The 15,948-nt window shown below is 42.0% G+C and overlaps 1 protein-coding gene across 1 annotated transcript; it reads left to right on the top strand.

Moving 5' to 3' along the window:
• Positions 1-283: 283 nt before the first annotated feature.
• tmem168a (transmembrane protein 168a) lies at positions 284-9,314 on the top strand (the record flags this gene model as incomplete). Its single annotated transcript, XM_083906922.1, has 5 exons — positions 284-1,126; positions 1,305-1,580; positions 3,243-3,385; positions 6,092-6,369; positions 8,764-9,314. 5 exons carry the CDS (start codon positions 284-286, stop codon positions 9,312-9,314), a joined length of 2,091 nt encoding a protein of 696 aa, XP_083763048.1.
• Between the last annotated feature and the right edge of the window lie 6,634 nt (positions 9,315-15,948).

Genomic DNA, 15,948 nt, shown 5'->3' with positions numbered 1-15,948 from the left:
TAAAACTGGTCATAGAATAAGAAGATATATTGCATAAAAGGTTTGAAATGTTTCAATATGCACAACTAATTTGTAAAGTGTAGTTTACAAATTAAAAGTTAAAGTTTAGTGCCCCTTTATGAATTTGAATAAACCTTGTTGTTTGAATTGTCCACAGGGGTTGATTGTGCACGATGTCATCAAGAGGCACAGTCCTCTGTTTGCAAACCCAAGTCCAGAGAAGGTAACGGAAGGAAACTGACTGTCAGAGACTTCAACTGAGTTTGTGGAGAAAAGTTTTTACATGTCAGCCATGGCTCGGGAGGAGGACGAGGAGGAGCTGACGGTGGATGGACCCAAGGAGGTGGACGTCTTTACTTCAGTGCGTTGCCTGGGTTACCTGTCCAGCATCAACCTCCTTGTGGCACTATGTGTTGGCATGTATGTGCGCTGGGAGATGACAAGCGAACCGATGATTCTCGTCATCTTCATCCTGGGCCTCTTTGTCCTGGGGATATCCAGCATTCTCCATTACTACTTTGCTATGGAGAAGGCCAGTCTCAGTTTGTTGCATTTGTGGTTCGGCTTTCTGCTTGGTCTTCTGTGCTTCCTCAACAGCCCCATCTTGGATTTAAATGTCAAGGAACTGGTCACCAACTATCTCCTCCTTGCCAGTGTAATTATGAAAACAGTATGGGCTATAACTGAGAGAATATGCAGCTCTGTTCGCTACAAATCAACTTTGTTAACATCAGCTGAGCTGCTGGAACTCCTGGGATTTGGTATTGCCAGTACCGCCATGCTTTTTCACAAATCAGTGGCCATCATAGGCTTGGTAGTGGCCCTGGGGGCTCTCATTGTGGACCTAAGGATGAAATCCCCCCTGGCCTTGCCCAACCTGCTCTGTTTTGGCTTGGTTACATCTCTTATGTTCTTCCAGGCATTAAGCATCGCCGCCAACCCTTATGCTTTAGGCTGCTACCTGGGTCGGCTCCTGTGTGAGCCGGTGCTGGACGTGTACTTCAGTGGGCTGGGGCCCAGTGAGCGCTGGATGCCGGTCCTGTCTCTGGGACGAGTTTGGAGGAGGTTGTCCTTGCTTCCACTGAGTCTGATGGAGCTTGCCTTCTTCGTCCTGGCTGCCTTAAAGGTACCCTTTTGTCAGAAAATTGACATTTGCATGACATCATGTCTGTGTAGCTTAGCAAAGAAAAAGAAGTTGTTCAACCAACCTTTTATTCCAATTGTAACATGTTTTTCAAATTATTATTATCATTGAATCATCATTTTCAGGCTCTGTTTAATGACACTTTATTTTATGTTTATAGCTTAGCCACTTGGAGCTGTGGTATCTTGTGATCCCAGGCTTTTGCCTCTTTGGTGTTTTCTGGTCCATCTGCCACATAATTCTCCTCATCACAATTTGGGGGTTTCACACTAAGCTGAGCGAGTGTCAGAAGTCCTGGCGGGCCCAGCGATCCAGTTCCCGCAGTCTGGACCAAGTCATGGCGTCTAGGGGCATCCGACACTTCTGCCTCATTTCAGAGCGACTAGTATTCTTTTGTCTTGTGTCAACAGTGATACTGGGGGCCGTGTCCTGGCAGGTAAGAGAAAATAAAGGGAATACAGTTATTATAACTCATATTAGATATACTAACATCACCCCTCAATTCATTAGAAAAATATAAAGATTAATGTCATTGAAGCATGAGGGCTGCTGCTGTTATTCCTCAAGTTACAGCATTTTTTATTTTCATTTCAAGGCCTCAGTAAACACCAATGCTATAGTGGTATCGTTAGTAGTTGCTCCCCGAGCTAAGGCATTTCTGCTCTCATGTGGAACCAATTTAATTAGCACCTTAATATCTGCTTGCATAAAGAGCAGCAATAACTTATTTAGCCTTATTAGACATTTACCTTGAAAGAGTCTCATGGGCCTGAGTCCTAATTTGAGTCCTAATTTGAGATCTGTTCATGTCTGTTGTAAATTTGCCAAGAAAAGAGGGAGCCGTCAGCTATCGCGTTTGCAAAAATAACTGGTCAGCTCTTTGTGTTTGGTTTTTGATGCCTTATTTGCCTGTGCCAGTAATATATTCCATGACTCAAATCAACACAACACTCTGTCTCTCTCTCACATACACACACACACACACACACTAAAAACTGCTGCAACATTAGTTAAATACAGTGCAGCCTCAGCAAAAAATACACTTTTCTGAAACTGGAGAGTATTTTGGATAAATGTAGATTCTACTCTATGCAGATATTTAATGCCATAGTGTGTGTTGTTATATTTCCGAAGAGTTAATGTGGGAAAACAAACTTAATGCATTTTTCAAGTTTATATGCACACCATTTCTTCACCTGAGAGAGAGATTACCGCCATAAACTGCAATGTTATGTCCGCCTTTCCACTGTAATGTACCCCATAATACTGTAGTCAGGCAATTAAGAATATATTTAACATATTTATGAGGCGTCCAACTTCATAAACTTACAATGAATTTTAAACATTGATACCTTGTGCATTTCAATAGATCCTGCAAATAGTGATTCTGCTCAGCCATGCAGGTATTTATTTGCATTGCAGTGCAAATCACAGCGGCATAAACGTCCGTCGTGTTAATATTTAGAATGAATTATGAGCAGAAACTGAATATCACCCATTTTTACCTTTATATATGTTTATCGTCGCATACAAATTAGTAGTTTGATCTTTGTAGCCTTAGAAAAAGCCTTTTATATGTTCTTAAACAGGGGCCTTGGTTTACAAAGTCCACTATCGCCTAGGTATTTTTCTTTTCTGAAACTGACGCTGACTACACAAAGAAGAATAATTACATTCTATGTGGTATGTGAAGGCCACCATAGTTCCCTGATGCTCTAGGCTTTCTTACCACTCTGTGTATATTATTCGGTTTATCACAGATGTCACTAATTCATACTCACATAGATCGGTTTCTTCATACTACTCTTTATTTTAGCAATCGTCAACTCTTAAATATTTTAAATTACGAAACGTTTATTGTGAAGTTGTTCAAGGCCACACAGAATTGCCTTTTATTGAATGGAAATAATAACAATGATTATATTGTGTCTCCATTCCGTGAGGTCCTGGCATGTTTTGTACTGCAATGACACTGAGTCATCCCCCAATTACATAACTGTCTCCCAAAGTGTCACCACCAATTAACTGGCTATGATTGCTTCTGTGTGAGCTGTAAGTGGTGATCGTAAGTGACTTTGATTCTTTTGGCTTTTTGCAGCCCACCAACGGTCTCTTCCTCAGCGCTTTGCTGGTGGTGTTGCCCTTGGAGTCTCTGACCCACGGTTTGTTCCATGAGTTGGGAAGCTGCCTGGGGGGAACCTGTGTTGGCTATGCCCTGGTCATACCTACTGCTTACTGCAGGTACTGGAAAGTCACAGGCTACATCCATACCAATGTGTTTGTATTTAAAATGTGTGTCCAGACAAGCATTTAAGGTTAGTTTCAGGGTTAAATCACATATCACGTGACCATTCAGGTACACTAGGCATTGATCAATCTAGGGATTATACTGTAGTTGTAAGCTAATTGTCAGCTAATGAACAACAGAAAGAAGTTTAAAAAAGACAGGCCAGAAAAACAAATAATCATTCAGAAGGAGTAAAAAAAAACATTTTCTAGTTACATAGCTTAATCTCTCATTCCAGCTCTCAGTTAACAAAAAACTCACAGGATAAATTGGCTAATAATTATGCATTAACATGCCGCTAATCTCCTTAAGGGATCATTGTAGTGCTCTGTCCACAGCATACAAAGTTGTTCAGATCGAGTATGCAGATATTTGTTGCTGTTGCTGTTGATGCCCTATCAGTTGGCCAAGCATTTCGTGAAATCGGCAAGTTTGTTTTGATGATGCTTATGTCTCGCCCTTCGAAACAGCAGGAGCCAGCCGTCAGTAATACATCGTGTTTAGAGCCTCGAGTGTGTAGAAGTTCAGTCTCTAAAGATTTTTTGGTATACTATGTATATATCAGCCCATATATTTATGACCACTGTCTGTTTATTGAACATTTGAGTTGATGCATTTGCATCGAGAGCAGATGCTAGTGTTTAACTCTCCCAGGTGATTTTGGATTCATGCCCATGTCCTATTGGAGCAGCGGACGCTCTGTATGCAAGGCCGTGAGTGCGGCATCCGTAGGGAGAATTCAGAGCATGATGAGAATGCAGCAGTGTATAATCGGCAATTTGATAGCTGCAGATCATGTTTTCACAATGACAAGAGCCCCACAGGGGAGATTAGAGAGATAGTAGTGAGAAGAGGGTGGGGGGGGGGGGCAAACATGGTAAAACAGGAGAGGTGACACAAGGGGAAGAAAACACGAGGAGAGGACAGGGGTTGTAAACAGTAGAAGGGTGGTGGTAAACGCCAAAAGGGACAGACAGGGCAAAGTAAGAGGAGAGGGAGGGTGTGGAGTGGTGAGAAATCTGTGGAGAAAAGGACAGGATTTTTTTAGGATGAAAGAGAGAGTGTAACAGGGTAAGATGTGGACTGAATCTCAAACTACAAGAATTCACTCCCTCTGGGTGCCATGAGATCTGAAAAGATTAGATGCGTTTAGGTGAACAGTGATACTTGCCAAGACATGCAGAGGTTTGTCATTTTCTCACCAAGGGATGTATATTGTGATTAATTTGTCATGTTGTTCATTTTTTATGTGAAGATATTTGCGCAATTCTCCAAAACCTAAAACAGACAATGATATGAAATGAAAAGCCAGCTCAGCGCAGCCTGTGTCGCCATCAATAATAGCATAGGCATATCCCATGCCTGAGGAATACATCTGCTTTGGCTGTCAACAACTGCTTATCTGCCCACTGGCCAGAAAACCAATTTTATCTAATCCACTTTAGATAAACTCACAGCTGTCCTTGTCAAGGTTAGGTTGAAGGTGATAAGCAGGGCACAGGGCAAATGCTGTGAGGGCTGCGTTATGCAGATGTCCATCAGAGTGAAGTATGGCTTTTCATCTGCTTTGGCCGTGAGTGATGTCAAGTCTGGAGATAAAGAAAAAAGAAAATGTATTGCTATAGCTGATAGCCTTGATGTGTTGTGTGCTTGTGTGTACATGTGTGTGATCATCACCTTGTTATGATAGGCTTTTTATGACATGCATCTACACACACTACACACATAAAAAAAATCACTTTGCTTTCAGTTATCCTGAGTTCCCACTCTTAGTTCTTGTCATCCTGCTCATGATCTGTCTATACTAGGGATGGGGTTTTCATGCAACAATGTTTTCCAAATATTTAACAGGATTACACATTGAATTGTTCCATAACTATTCTTCTTAGAATAGTCTTTCTTAGAATGCAATAAGCATTATCCATAACCTTAATCATAACCAGTTAATGCCCAACCCTAACCATAATCCAACCACGATTTAAATCTTAGCCCTAAACTTAACCTGTTCCACAGAAATAAGGTTCTGCCTCCATTACAAAAACAAACACACCCTCATCAGTCATATTTCTCCATTCCAAAGAAACAAACAACATCAAAATCCAGTGCATCAAGCCAGTAAAGGTAATGCATGTTTCACAGCATGTTGAGCAAAGAGGAGAGGGTATGAAATGCATTCAAAGACCCTGGTAAATCTCTTCATTTCTGTGGGGTCTATATGCAGTTTACTAACTAAAGACTTGCTGCTACTGCCATAAAGATGCACAACAAATTCATAAATAGTCATTGAAGTAGAACTTTTTTTCAGTTTTGATTGAATATTCATGCCTGTTCTTACTCTATACCCACTTCCTTTTTTTCCCCCACACTTCTCTCAATTTTCACTCTCTTCACACACCTAAGGCTAATGTCATTTCCTGCAGGAGCGATCCACCTCTCCTACTCCTTCACTGTCTTTTTTCCTTCCCGCACCTCTCTGTCTCTTCTCTCCCCAGTGATGGAGACAGCCACTCCACCGAGATGTGTCAAACTATCTCTTTCTTACTCATTCATCTTCTGACAAGCCACCTAACTTCAATCTTTTTCAAAGCGGAGGTGAATGAAATAAAGTTTATTTTTTTCCTCACAACCTTTCATCCATCTCTCTCTCTCTGTCTCTCCAGTGCTGATGGCCAGCCCATCCTCCTCCCACCTGAGCAGGTACAACAGTTAAACCAGCGCTCGACGGGTATGCTCAACAACGTGCAGCGGCTCTTCTCTCACCACATGATCCAAACGTTCGGCTGCGACTACTCCACCAGTGGCGTGACGCTGGAGGCCGCGCAGAGCAAACTACGCGACTTTCTGGAGCGCCGCACCGCAGATGGGCCCCGTCACGACACCTATCTGATTTTCTACAGCGGACACACTCAGAAAGGCACCGGGTCCTGGGCTCTCGCAGGTGAGAGCCACACACATCGCAGTGGCGATGATTACAGTTCGATTTTTGAGTTTCTTGATTTGATTCAGGCATTTTATCTCCAATAAAATACACAAAGATGAAAAATGACAGTGCAGTAAGAGGCAGAAAGTCTATTGGACCTCCACCTAAATACAAATACTCTGTGAACTATATGGAAAACAATATGCCAAAAAATATTGATTACACTATTGATACAGTCACAAAAATACAATTATGTTTTCCTAGACAGATGTAATATAGTACAACAATGATGAAATGTTTGGTATACTCTTCATTACCAAGTAAATTTTGTGATTCCTTTGGATACAACCTTATACCTGTGTAGAATATTTATCCTTAAATTGTCGAAAGTAACTCCCCCAAGACATAAATCAGAGATGATTACAACAAAAGAAGCACTTACTGCGGAGCTGTTCTCTGATTTAGGCTTGAACCGTTTTAAAATCAAAATCGTAATTTGAAACAATTAGCAAATTGCAAATGAAGGAGCATACTTAAATAAAAAGTAATACTCACATATTACATCTTTTATTTCTTGTAGCATAAATACATGTTTTGATGGCATCTTATGTGGTCATGAGATCTGAGATTATCGCAGACTTTCCCCTCCTCGTCTGATTTCCACTCTTTCTTAATTTTCCGCTCCCTCAGTCTGTCTGAGGCTGATTTGAATTGCCATCAAAACCAAAATAGTTAAAAAAAAAAAACGACTGCAAACAGAAGTTCAAACCCACTGGAGACTACTCCATAACAGTTGCAGTCCGTCTGCTTTGACATTTCCTCAACAGAAATGAGAGTCACAGCAGGTTAACACCATGTCAGCTCAGGCTCTTCTGTTCAGAGATTACCTGACACATTATCTCTGCGTGCTGCTGCAAACTCAGGGGGGGGGAAAAAATCCCCATTGAAAAGATAATCACTTTCCTGTGTCACATCTTTGGAAAAAAAAGTTGTTTTGGCAGAAATTCAACTGGGGAAGAGTCGCTGTTTTCATATTTCTTTCGTCTTATTCCTACAGCCATTAAGCCTTTGAGCAGCTGTATTGTCCAGTGATCTATGAAGTACTTTGTATTTGTTCTGTTGAGGAAACATGAATATTGCTTAAACAATGCAGCGGCTTTGCCTCTAAACGAACTTGCAATATGGAGGGAGTTCAGTTTCCTCAACTCTAATTTACATACCTGAACCTTCCCTGTAATAAATGACGATATTGAGGAAACGCGAATAATCCGGTATATCTGTCGGCAAGATGGTGCGCCTCTGATCTTTGTGTTTTTGAAGGTGCCATCTGGAAAACGGCATCTTTGTGTGGCTATTTGTGCGGTAATGATTATGACAGCTGTTAGACCGAGAGACGGACAGACCTGCAAGTGAAGCTTGACAGGTTTGATCCCGGCAACATCACTTTGTTCATCAACCGCGCCATGTGTGCTGCTGAAAACGTCCTTGGAAATGACATTGAGCCCCGAGTGGCTACGTAGCCACCTTTAAAAGCTGCATGTTCCTAAGGGTTTGGTAAAAAGTAGTGGCTTTATAAATACATACAAAGACCATTAACTCTTAAAGGAGACATATTATGCAAAACCAACTTTTTAATAATTTTAATACTTATATTTGGGACTCTGGAGGCCCTATGAGTAGGCAAAGTGTGAAAAAAGATGTTTTTGTGGTCCGCCCCAGTCTAAGTACAGGAGATAAAACGCGATGTTGACTTCCACACTCACTGTTACGTCACAATGACACATTCCTGGAATCGTTGTCTCGCAGAGCTCCACTTTGTCCCTAAAAATGCGAGAGTGCAGGCGAGGGCAATAGTATCCGGAGCGGAAGTAGGCAAAGTGTATTCTTGGCTCCACAGTGCAGCACAGAGTTCTACACAAACTTCCAGCCTCAGAGGATTTACGTATCCAGTGGATACATGTTATATATGACGACAATGTGCCGACGAGAGTCGGGTAATGATGGCTTTTCCAAATGCTAACTGCTGTTAGCTGCCGGAGCCTCAGTGACGCCGACATAGTTTCCTGTGTCTCATTTGCATTTCAAGACAGGCGCTCAAAAGCGAGCCTTCTGAACAGGGCTGTTTTGGCAGGGTGATTGAACTGCTGTGGTGCTTCATCCTTAAGGTATTTTGACCAAAGCATGTCACAGACATGTTCATTAGGACACCAGGGAACTAGGTTAACTTGTAGAAATAGGGTATAATATGTAAGGAATAAGGAAAATGTTGACTGATGTGGTAAGTCATGTGAGGTAGAGTGCTTTTTGCAACCAGTAAATACGGAGTCAATCAAAGATGTACTGAACTATGATCGACCATCAACTTTCTTCTTTTGCACTGAATTGTACCTTCCGTCACATCCTCTGCTGCAGGAGGCGAGAGTCTTCACCTGGCCCAGTTACTGGAGTTGTGGAAGGAGAAGAACACCAGCCACTGCTCCCGTCTCATCGTCATCTTGGACACGGAGAACTCCCTGCCCTGGGTCAAGGAGGTGCGTAGGGTGGACGGGATCTACGTCGCCGTTCAGGGGGCCGAGCTGTCCACTTCCGGGGTCGACCCAGAGGTTGGAGACGTCCCCTTGTTGGGAGACTTCACGTCCGAGTGGGTGGAGTTCAACTGCAACCCAGAGAGCGACACCCAGTGGTCAGAGCGGGGGAGGAGTGTGTCGCCCATCTACGGCGTGTCTAAACGCTGGAGCGACTACACGCTCCATCTGCCCACCGGAAGCGATGTCGCCAATCATTGGAAGGCTCACTTTCCCAAGGCTACGTATCCCCTTGTGCACCTGTCCAACTGGTGCTGCGGCCTTAACCTGTTCTGGTTGTGTGGCCTTTGTCTGCGCTGCTTTAGGAGGTGTAAACTAGCCTGGTTTCCGCCCGCTGTACTGGACACTGGACAGGGCTTTAAACTAGTACATTCATAGGGAACATGGGAAGCTGCAATGTTCACTTTGACTCCCAGCCATTTTTGGTTAAACCGTTGGAGTGTGTTGGGTACAAGGTGTTTATATAGACCTTATTTTTGAATGCTGAAGTAACGATAATCCAGTATTTGTTTCCTCCACTCTTGACAATGTCGTATGCGTAATTATCTTCTTTGTTGGTTTGTAACAAAGTGAAATTGAACAGACATCGGTGACGTTTTGGTGGCTTCTTCAAATGTAAAGCTTTTTAGCCACGACGTTTTTCCTTATTCCTCGAAGGAGGCTAAAAGATTGTACGGCACTTTGCATCCACATTCCTGCCTTATTTTGCAGCTGATGATCAATTCCATTAAAGCTTTTTTCGGTTAAATACCAGCTACCAATATTATCTGTCACAGTTGACGAAGAAATGATGGACGTCTACTTATATAAGGGAAACGAAAATTAGTGTGTGTATTCACTTCCAACATTTTATCTCAAAAATAAGCAGTCGCAGCTGTATTCTTGCGTCATATTGACTTGCAGATCATTACAATAAATGAAGAAACCTTCAAATGAAGCAGTGGGAGTTAACTAAATAAAACAGCGTGCAGGGTATAGTGAACTTAAAGAATAGCACATTTATTGGAGGGTGCACAGTACAGCACTATTATGGATAGTTTATTCATATAGTTTAGGTTTATATTTAAGGATGGTGTTTAAGTAGTTAATTATTTCTTGGGAAATCTTTGTTGCTATGTGCCATTTTTTTTACCTATATTGTGTCTTTTAAGGGCCTTAAAGACAGATAAATCATTTTATATATACGTGTGTATATATATATATATATATACATATATCCTTGCCTTACTTAATTTATATTCAGAGGGTTTTTTGCAGACAGTCTTAACTGGAACTGCGTGAGCTTGGAGGAGCTCAGTGTCTTCCAAAAACCTCGTACTGTGGCTGAACTCGGTGACCTTCTGGTTACCGTAAAGTCTGAAGTGCAGATCCGACCTGTCACTCTCTCTCTGTGTGTGTATGCGTGCAATCCTTCCTGTTTACATAAAGAAGCGTGTAAGACAGTTTGTAAGACAGTACAGTATATCATCACGACCAGACAGTGGCCCTCGAATGGGCCTCACCCTATTTGTTTACATGCGTTAATTAATCCCAGAAGAGGTCGACTCTTTTCCACAAACGCAGTACGCTCAAGTTTCCCAGCTGTTCTTGCTGCACTGTGACTTGTCATGCAAAGTAACAAATCCACACTTTTTAAGTGCTTTTTTTTTTTCGTCTTCTTCTTCTTTTTTATTGGTGTTCTGACCTCGACAGTTAATAGTCACCGTCTTCTATTTCCTTCGTAACATGCTCTGGTTTATTGCCTTAAAAAGCAAAAAAAAAGAGGTCAAGTGGTATTTTCCGTCTGTCGTTTTTCCAGGACCTCACCTGAGGTTTGTCCTAAACTATCTTAATTAAATAACTTGGAAAAATAAGTGGTGTCGTTTAATTTTGTGAGAATTGTATGAAAGGATTACAAATGCATGAGATTATACTTTTTTTTTTTTACATTAAAGTACAACATAGAATATTTTATGGTTATTGCTCATGCACTTGGTCATAGTGTGGTAATAGCGAAATGATATCGCTGTAATATTCAGTTTATAGCTTGGTACCATCAGTTTTTAATACCTTTGCATGAAAATTTGGGGGGAATTCAAATAATAATTAATCCTCCCTTATCATGCAGACACGTTATATTGTGATTACCATAGACATTACATCATATTGTTACTGTCGTTGGGTGATTGTTGGAGATTAACCCACGTTTTTTAAGACTGATAGTCTTTTAAACTGATCTACAGTCATTGTTCGGGGTTTGATTCTTGGGACTCTTCCTGTGACGACACTCTGACCAATCAGTGGCCGACAATATGACAGCAATATTGCTATTGCTAATGAAAATGCAAAATAACCGTGCCGTGCTAGTGGAAAAAGGTGCTTATGTTACCATTTTGAACGTGGGATGTGCAAACAGCCGTGCATTAAGCAGATACGGGGCAATAAGTTGAGTGCTCAGTGTTGCAATTAGTGAAAAAGAGGCAAGTATAAATGCGGCCTTTGCAAAGGCGTGCCTCTCACCGCAGCCGCTCGCAAGGGCTGTTATAGCTAAGGTCAGGGATTCATGTACTGTATATGGGGGGAATCATTTATGAGAATATTAGATTACGGACCAGATTCATCTCCTAAACTGGATTAGGTAATAAAAGAGGCAGCTCCCTCTGAGGCCTGAGTAGATGTGCTGAGTCAGAGCTTACCACACACACACACACAGTTCTTCTTTCTCTGATTCTCCTCAGCTTAGTCTCTTGTGTGTTGGTAATTACAGCCTGTCATGGGGCATTACCTTCTAATACAGGCAGTGATGTGCCTGATGCTTGCCTGCAATTTATTTGGGGGGAATAAATTTTCTTTTATTATTGCAAGTTGCACCCCAGCACCAGAAGCGGAGAAGCAACTGTTTTGCTTTTAGTGTTTATTTATTCCAACGTCTTCTAAAGACTCAGCGGGGATGACAATTGTATGCATTTTTAAAAAAAATCTAATTTCACTTTCCTCAAATGTTGTTTCGAGTCAACTCTTTGGTGTTAATCCATTAAATATTCATTATTGTCTTAAAGGGAGTACAAGCCCTGCAGGATGGAAATGGCTCGTAATAATTATCCTTCTTTGAATTTAAATGTGAAATGAGCTCCGTCACTGCTGCAGCTCAGTCACATCCATTTTAGGCTAAATGCACGACAACAATAAATCCTGAATGCCCGCTTTTATCTTCGTCTCGAGGTAAAGAAAGGAGAGATCAAATATTCACCAGCGTTACTGCTCCAACTTTCTTTTTCTTGGCCCCTGGCTTTTGAGAGGCCGGCTCGCTGTAGCTCGTGGTCGGTCCGACATTGAAGTGTCAAAGTCATTATCTCAAATTACAAGGGCTGAGGATGCATTTAGTGGCTGTTTAACCATGCGACGCTCCCCACTGTGCAGGCAATCATTTGGAAATGGGATGCCAAAAAAAATCTGCTCTTTAAACGGTGCACTTTCTTTGAAAACCACATCCACATGCTTGCGTCAGACACTGCATTATTGAGCATGACCTTGCACAGGATTAACTTCCTGTCAGGGGGTGGAATACTTAGATATGTCGCGCCTTAAAGTTGTGTACGGAATACATTTTTGACCCCCGATTTTGAAATTCAAGGCAGTGAACGGATCATTTACAGTTCACTGACTGGAGTTACTCTCAAGGTCCAGATTATGCACGAATAATGATAATCCCAGAGCACTGTGTGCATTCATTTGGCCCCAATTACACTTATGTAAATGTTTCATCCTCGATGTAACAACATTGGCTTCAAAAAGAGCTCGAAAATGTCCTAATGTGCGAGAAATTAAAGGTCCATGATATCGGATCGTAAAAGTGTGAGGAGTAAATGAACCTCTTTGCAGGTGGTTCATCATCAGCGTGGATTGCTGATTCTGAGCTCACGCTTAATCAAACTCTGCAGATATTGTCTCAGTCGCATGCAGCCAAAATAGTTAGTGTGAGCCAGATGATGCTGACACACTTGATTCAATTAACGGCGTAAATTGGAGGCTAACAAGACTGTCAGTGCTGTGGGATGCGAGGTTTGGTAATTAGCTTTGTTGTCACAGTTGGGTTGAGATGGGACAGGAAGAGGCTGAGCCAGGCTAGTGAAACTGATGAGTTTCCTCTTCTGATCTCGCATCTGGGAGACTGTGAGTCAGACATCGCGGGCCTCTCCTGCTCTGGAGGGGAAACAGACGTGTCTCTCACCAAGAGATCTTAAATTGGATTATTTACATTTTTCTGCAATATGGGTAAAAGCTGAAGCGCTCTTTTTTTTAAAGTGTCATTTCTTGGGGTTTCATTGTGCTATTGAGTCGCTAACCCTCATTTAAACATTACAATTGGGATTTAATGATGTGTTTATGGTCAATAACCCAAATACAATATGTCTAGGCTTAGTTATGGCGAGATTATGACACGGTTTACTGAAAAACAAGTCATTTTGGCACACGGTATAGATTTAAATCAGATTATGTGGGTCCATTCAGCTCTATGTTCCTTTTAAACTTTCTTATATGCTGTCTTCTCATCCTCTAATTCAAAATGTCAACCATTTTCTCCAAATACATTACAAGTAATGTCTGAAAATATTCCAGGGTGGTATTACAGGCTTCTGTGAATCTATATAGTTTGTTGGCCAGTGAGTTTACATTGACCGAGTTTTTTTCTTTCTTTCTGGGATTCGTTGGTCCCAAAAAGCGATGAATAAAGTTGACGATACCAGGAGAGTAGAAGTAACTCAAGCAAGTCCATGTTAGTATCACTGATACAGGGATATAGACAGATATAGCCTTATGTGTGACATTTTCCTCACTATATGGACCTGCACTTGGTTGACTGATTCAATTTGAAGGTCCTTTTATTTAACAAACATTGAAACCGGACAGGAATACGTCCCTGGTCCTTCTCTACAATTGCATGGACTGCTTTGAAATTCTGCCCCCCCCCCCCACACCTGAGAGAAGCAACACTGATGCATGACTCACCAAGGCCAGCTCTTTCAATCTGCCCGTCTGCCAGTAAGTGGGTTATGGAAGGGGTCTCATCTCAACCATGACACAACATGTATGTTTTTCACGTGTTGTGTTTACTTCGCACTCACAGGCACTTACTTGTTTTGTTCAGGTTTATCCTTGGATGGTAATAATATGTACTTCATATCCTCTCAGCGGAAGCTGGATTCCAAACCTTTGTCCGATCAGTTCATATAGATGCTAAAAGGTCGACACAAACTGCGCAAGAACAGCGAGAAACTCAAGTGCAGAATTTATGGGTTGAATGCCAACATGTATGGATGCATTCATCAATGTTCCGAAAGGAATACAAACGCCTAAGTAAAGTTTACCACACAAGAAAAAAGTTCTGCCCTGATGATGTGTCAAGAACAAGCTGCAAGAAAAAAGTGGTCACTATAGGGGACAGCTATTCAATAGCCATTTTCTTGCATATAAATTGCACACGAGCCACCACGTTGGACTTTTGTGCATCCCTCCATACACTGCTACCCATTGGCCAGGTAGTGCAAGGGCAACAACAAAAAATGATCTAAACCAAGATGGCGAACCCCTTTGAAACCCTTTATTCAGGAAATGGGTTTTAAAGGGTTCTCTGGATCGAAATGGTTCTCACTGGAACCATTAGTGTTACCAAGAACCCTTTTCTTCGGGAAAGGGTTTTTCAAAGGCAAATGGTTCCAGGTAGAACTTTGTAGAAGGACCCTTTTGGAACCCTTATTTCTAAGAGTGTACTTGCTTTCTGTTCCATATGCCCATAGTTACTAAACTGGGTAAAAGGGCTTTTGTCCTTTCTGCACCTTTTGCATGGAATATGTTGCAGAAAGAGTGAAAACTAACTGATTGAACGTTTTCAAATCCAAACTGAGAGTTCTTGAGCCTAATATGCTTGTACATTTAATCTGGATTCTTTTGTTTTCTGCTTGTGTTTTAACTATGTAACCGTATCTTGACTCGCTTGAAAAGGAGGTTCTTAATCTCAGTGGGATTTTCCTGGTTAAATAAGGTTAAATAATAATTTAAAAAAGAACATTAAAGCCAATATTGACCAATACTGTGAGGATAATATCGTTCATTCACCATCATCACGCACACAATTTGCCAAAAGTCACTGCAGCTTGAAGAAAGAGCCAAAGGCAAATCTGGGGGCAGAATGATTCATAGTTTTGGCCAAAGCTTCATTATTGTTCGAGTTGTTGTGTTGTTTTTTTTAGCTAATCTCTCACCTGCTGGCTTTGTGATTGTGTACATGCATGTGGGAGCAAGAATGTGTGGTTGTGTGTGTGTGTGTGTGTGTTTGTAATGTCAGCAGAACCCCAGAGGTCTCGCAGTAGCTCGTTTGATTGCAGCCTCACAGCTGGCTCCCACTGTTGGTGAGCCGGGCCTCGCAGTGAAGTTAAGAGAGCAAGTCGGGGGGCAGAGGATGGTGGAGGGTGGTGGGGTGGTGTGGAGGACAAAGAGGAATGAGGAATCGGAAGGAAAGATGACCTGATAAGCTCTGGCGGGGAGAAAAAAAAACAGAAACCAGCTTGTACGTCTTTAACTTTTACGTTTGACAGCCGGAGAGGAAGGAATGTGAGAGATTCCGAGGGGAGACAGGGGAGGAGGAAACATAAAGGTGGAATGATGGATGGAGATACAGTAGATGGATGGGGAGCGGAGGCAGGCAGGTGCACGCGCGGTTGTGTATCAAGAGGTTTTGAGTATCACTCTTTTCACCCCGGGGACTCTCAGATATATCGCCACACGCACTCAACGTATATATTTTGCAACAGGACACTTCCACGCCGCGAGAGAAGCACACGCACAGATGGCGTTGTCAGGTTTATTGTTGGATTTAAAGGCAAGTAGAAGCCTTCAGTCAGTTTAACTGCTGCGATCAGAGACTGCTGTTGGGCAATTGGGCAATGGCATGGAATAGCCTAATTTAGAGGCAGATGACTTGATATCCCTGAGCAAAGGACACATAGAGACAAAGAGCTTCAGTGTGTGTGTG

Source organism: Microchirus variegatus (assembly GCF_963457635.1).
Source record: "Microchirus variegatus genome assembly, chromosome: 20".
In the NCBI taxonomy this organism is placed as follows: domain Eukaryota; kingdom Metazoa; phylum Chordata; class Actinopteri; order Pleuronectiformes; family Soleidae; genus Microchirus; species Microchirus variegatus.
The sequence above is the reverse complement of the archived record's forward strand: the minus strand, read 5'-3'. Positions and strand labels throughout refer to the sequence as shown.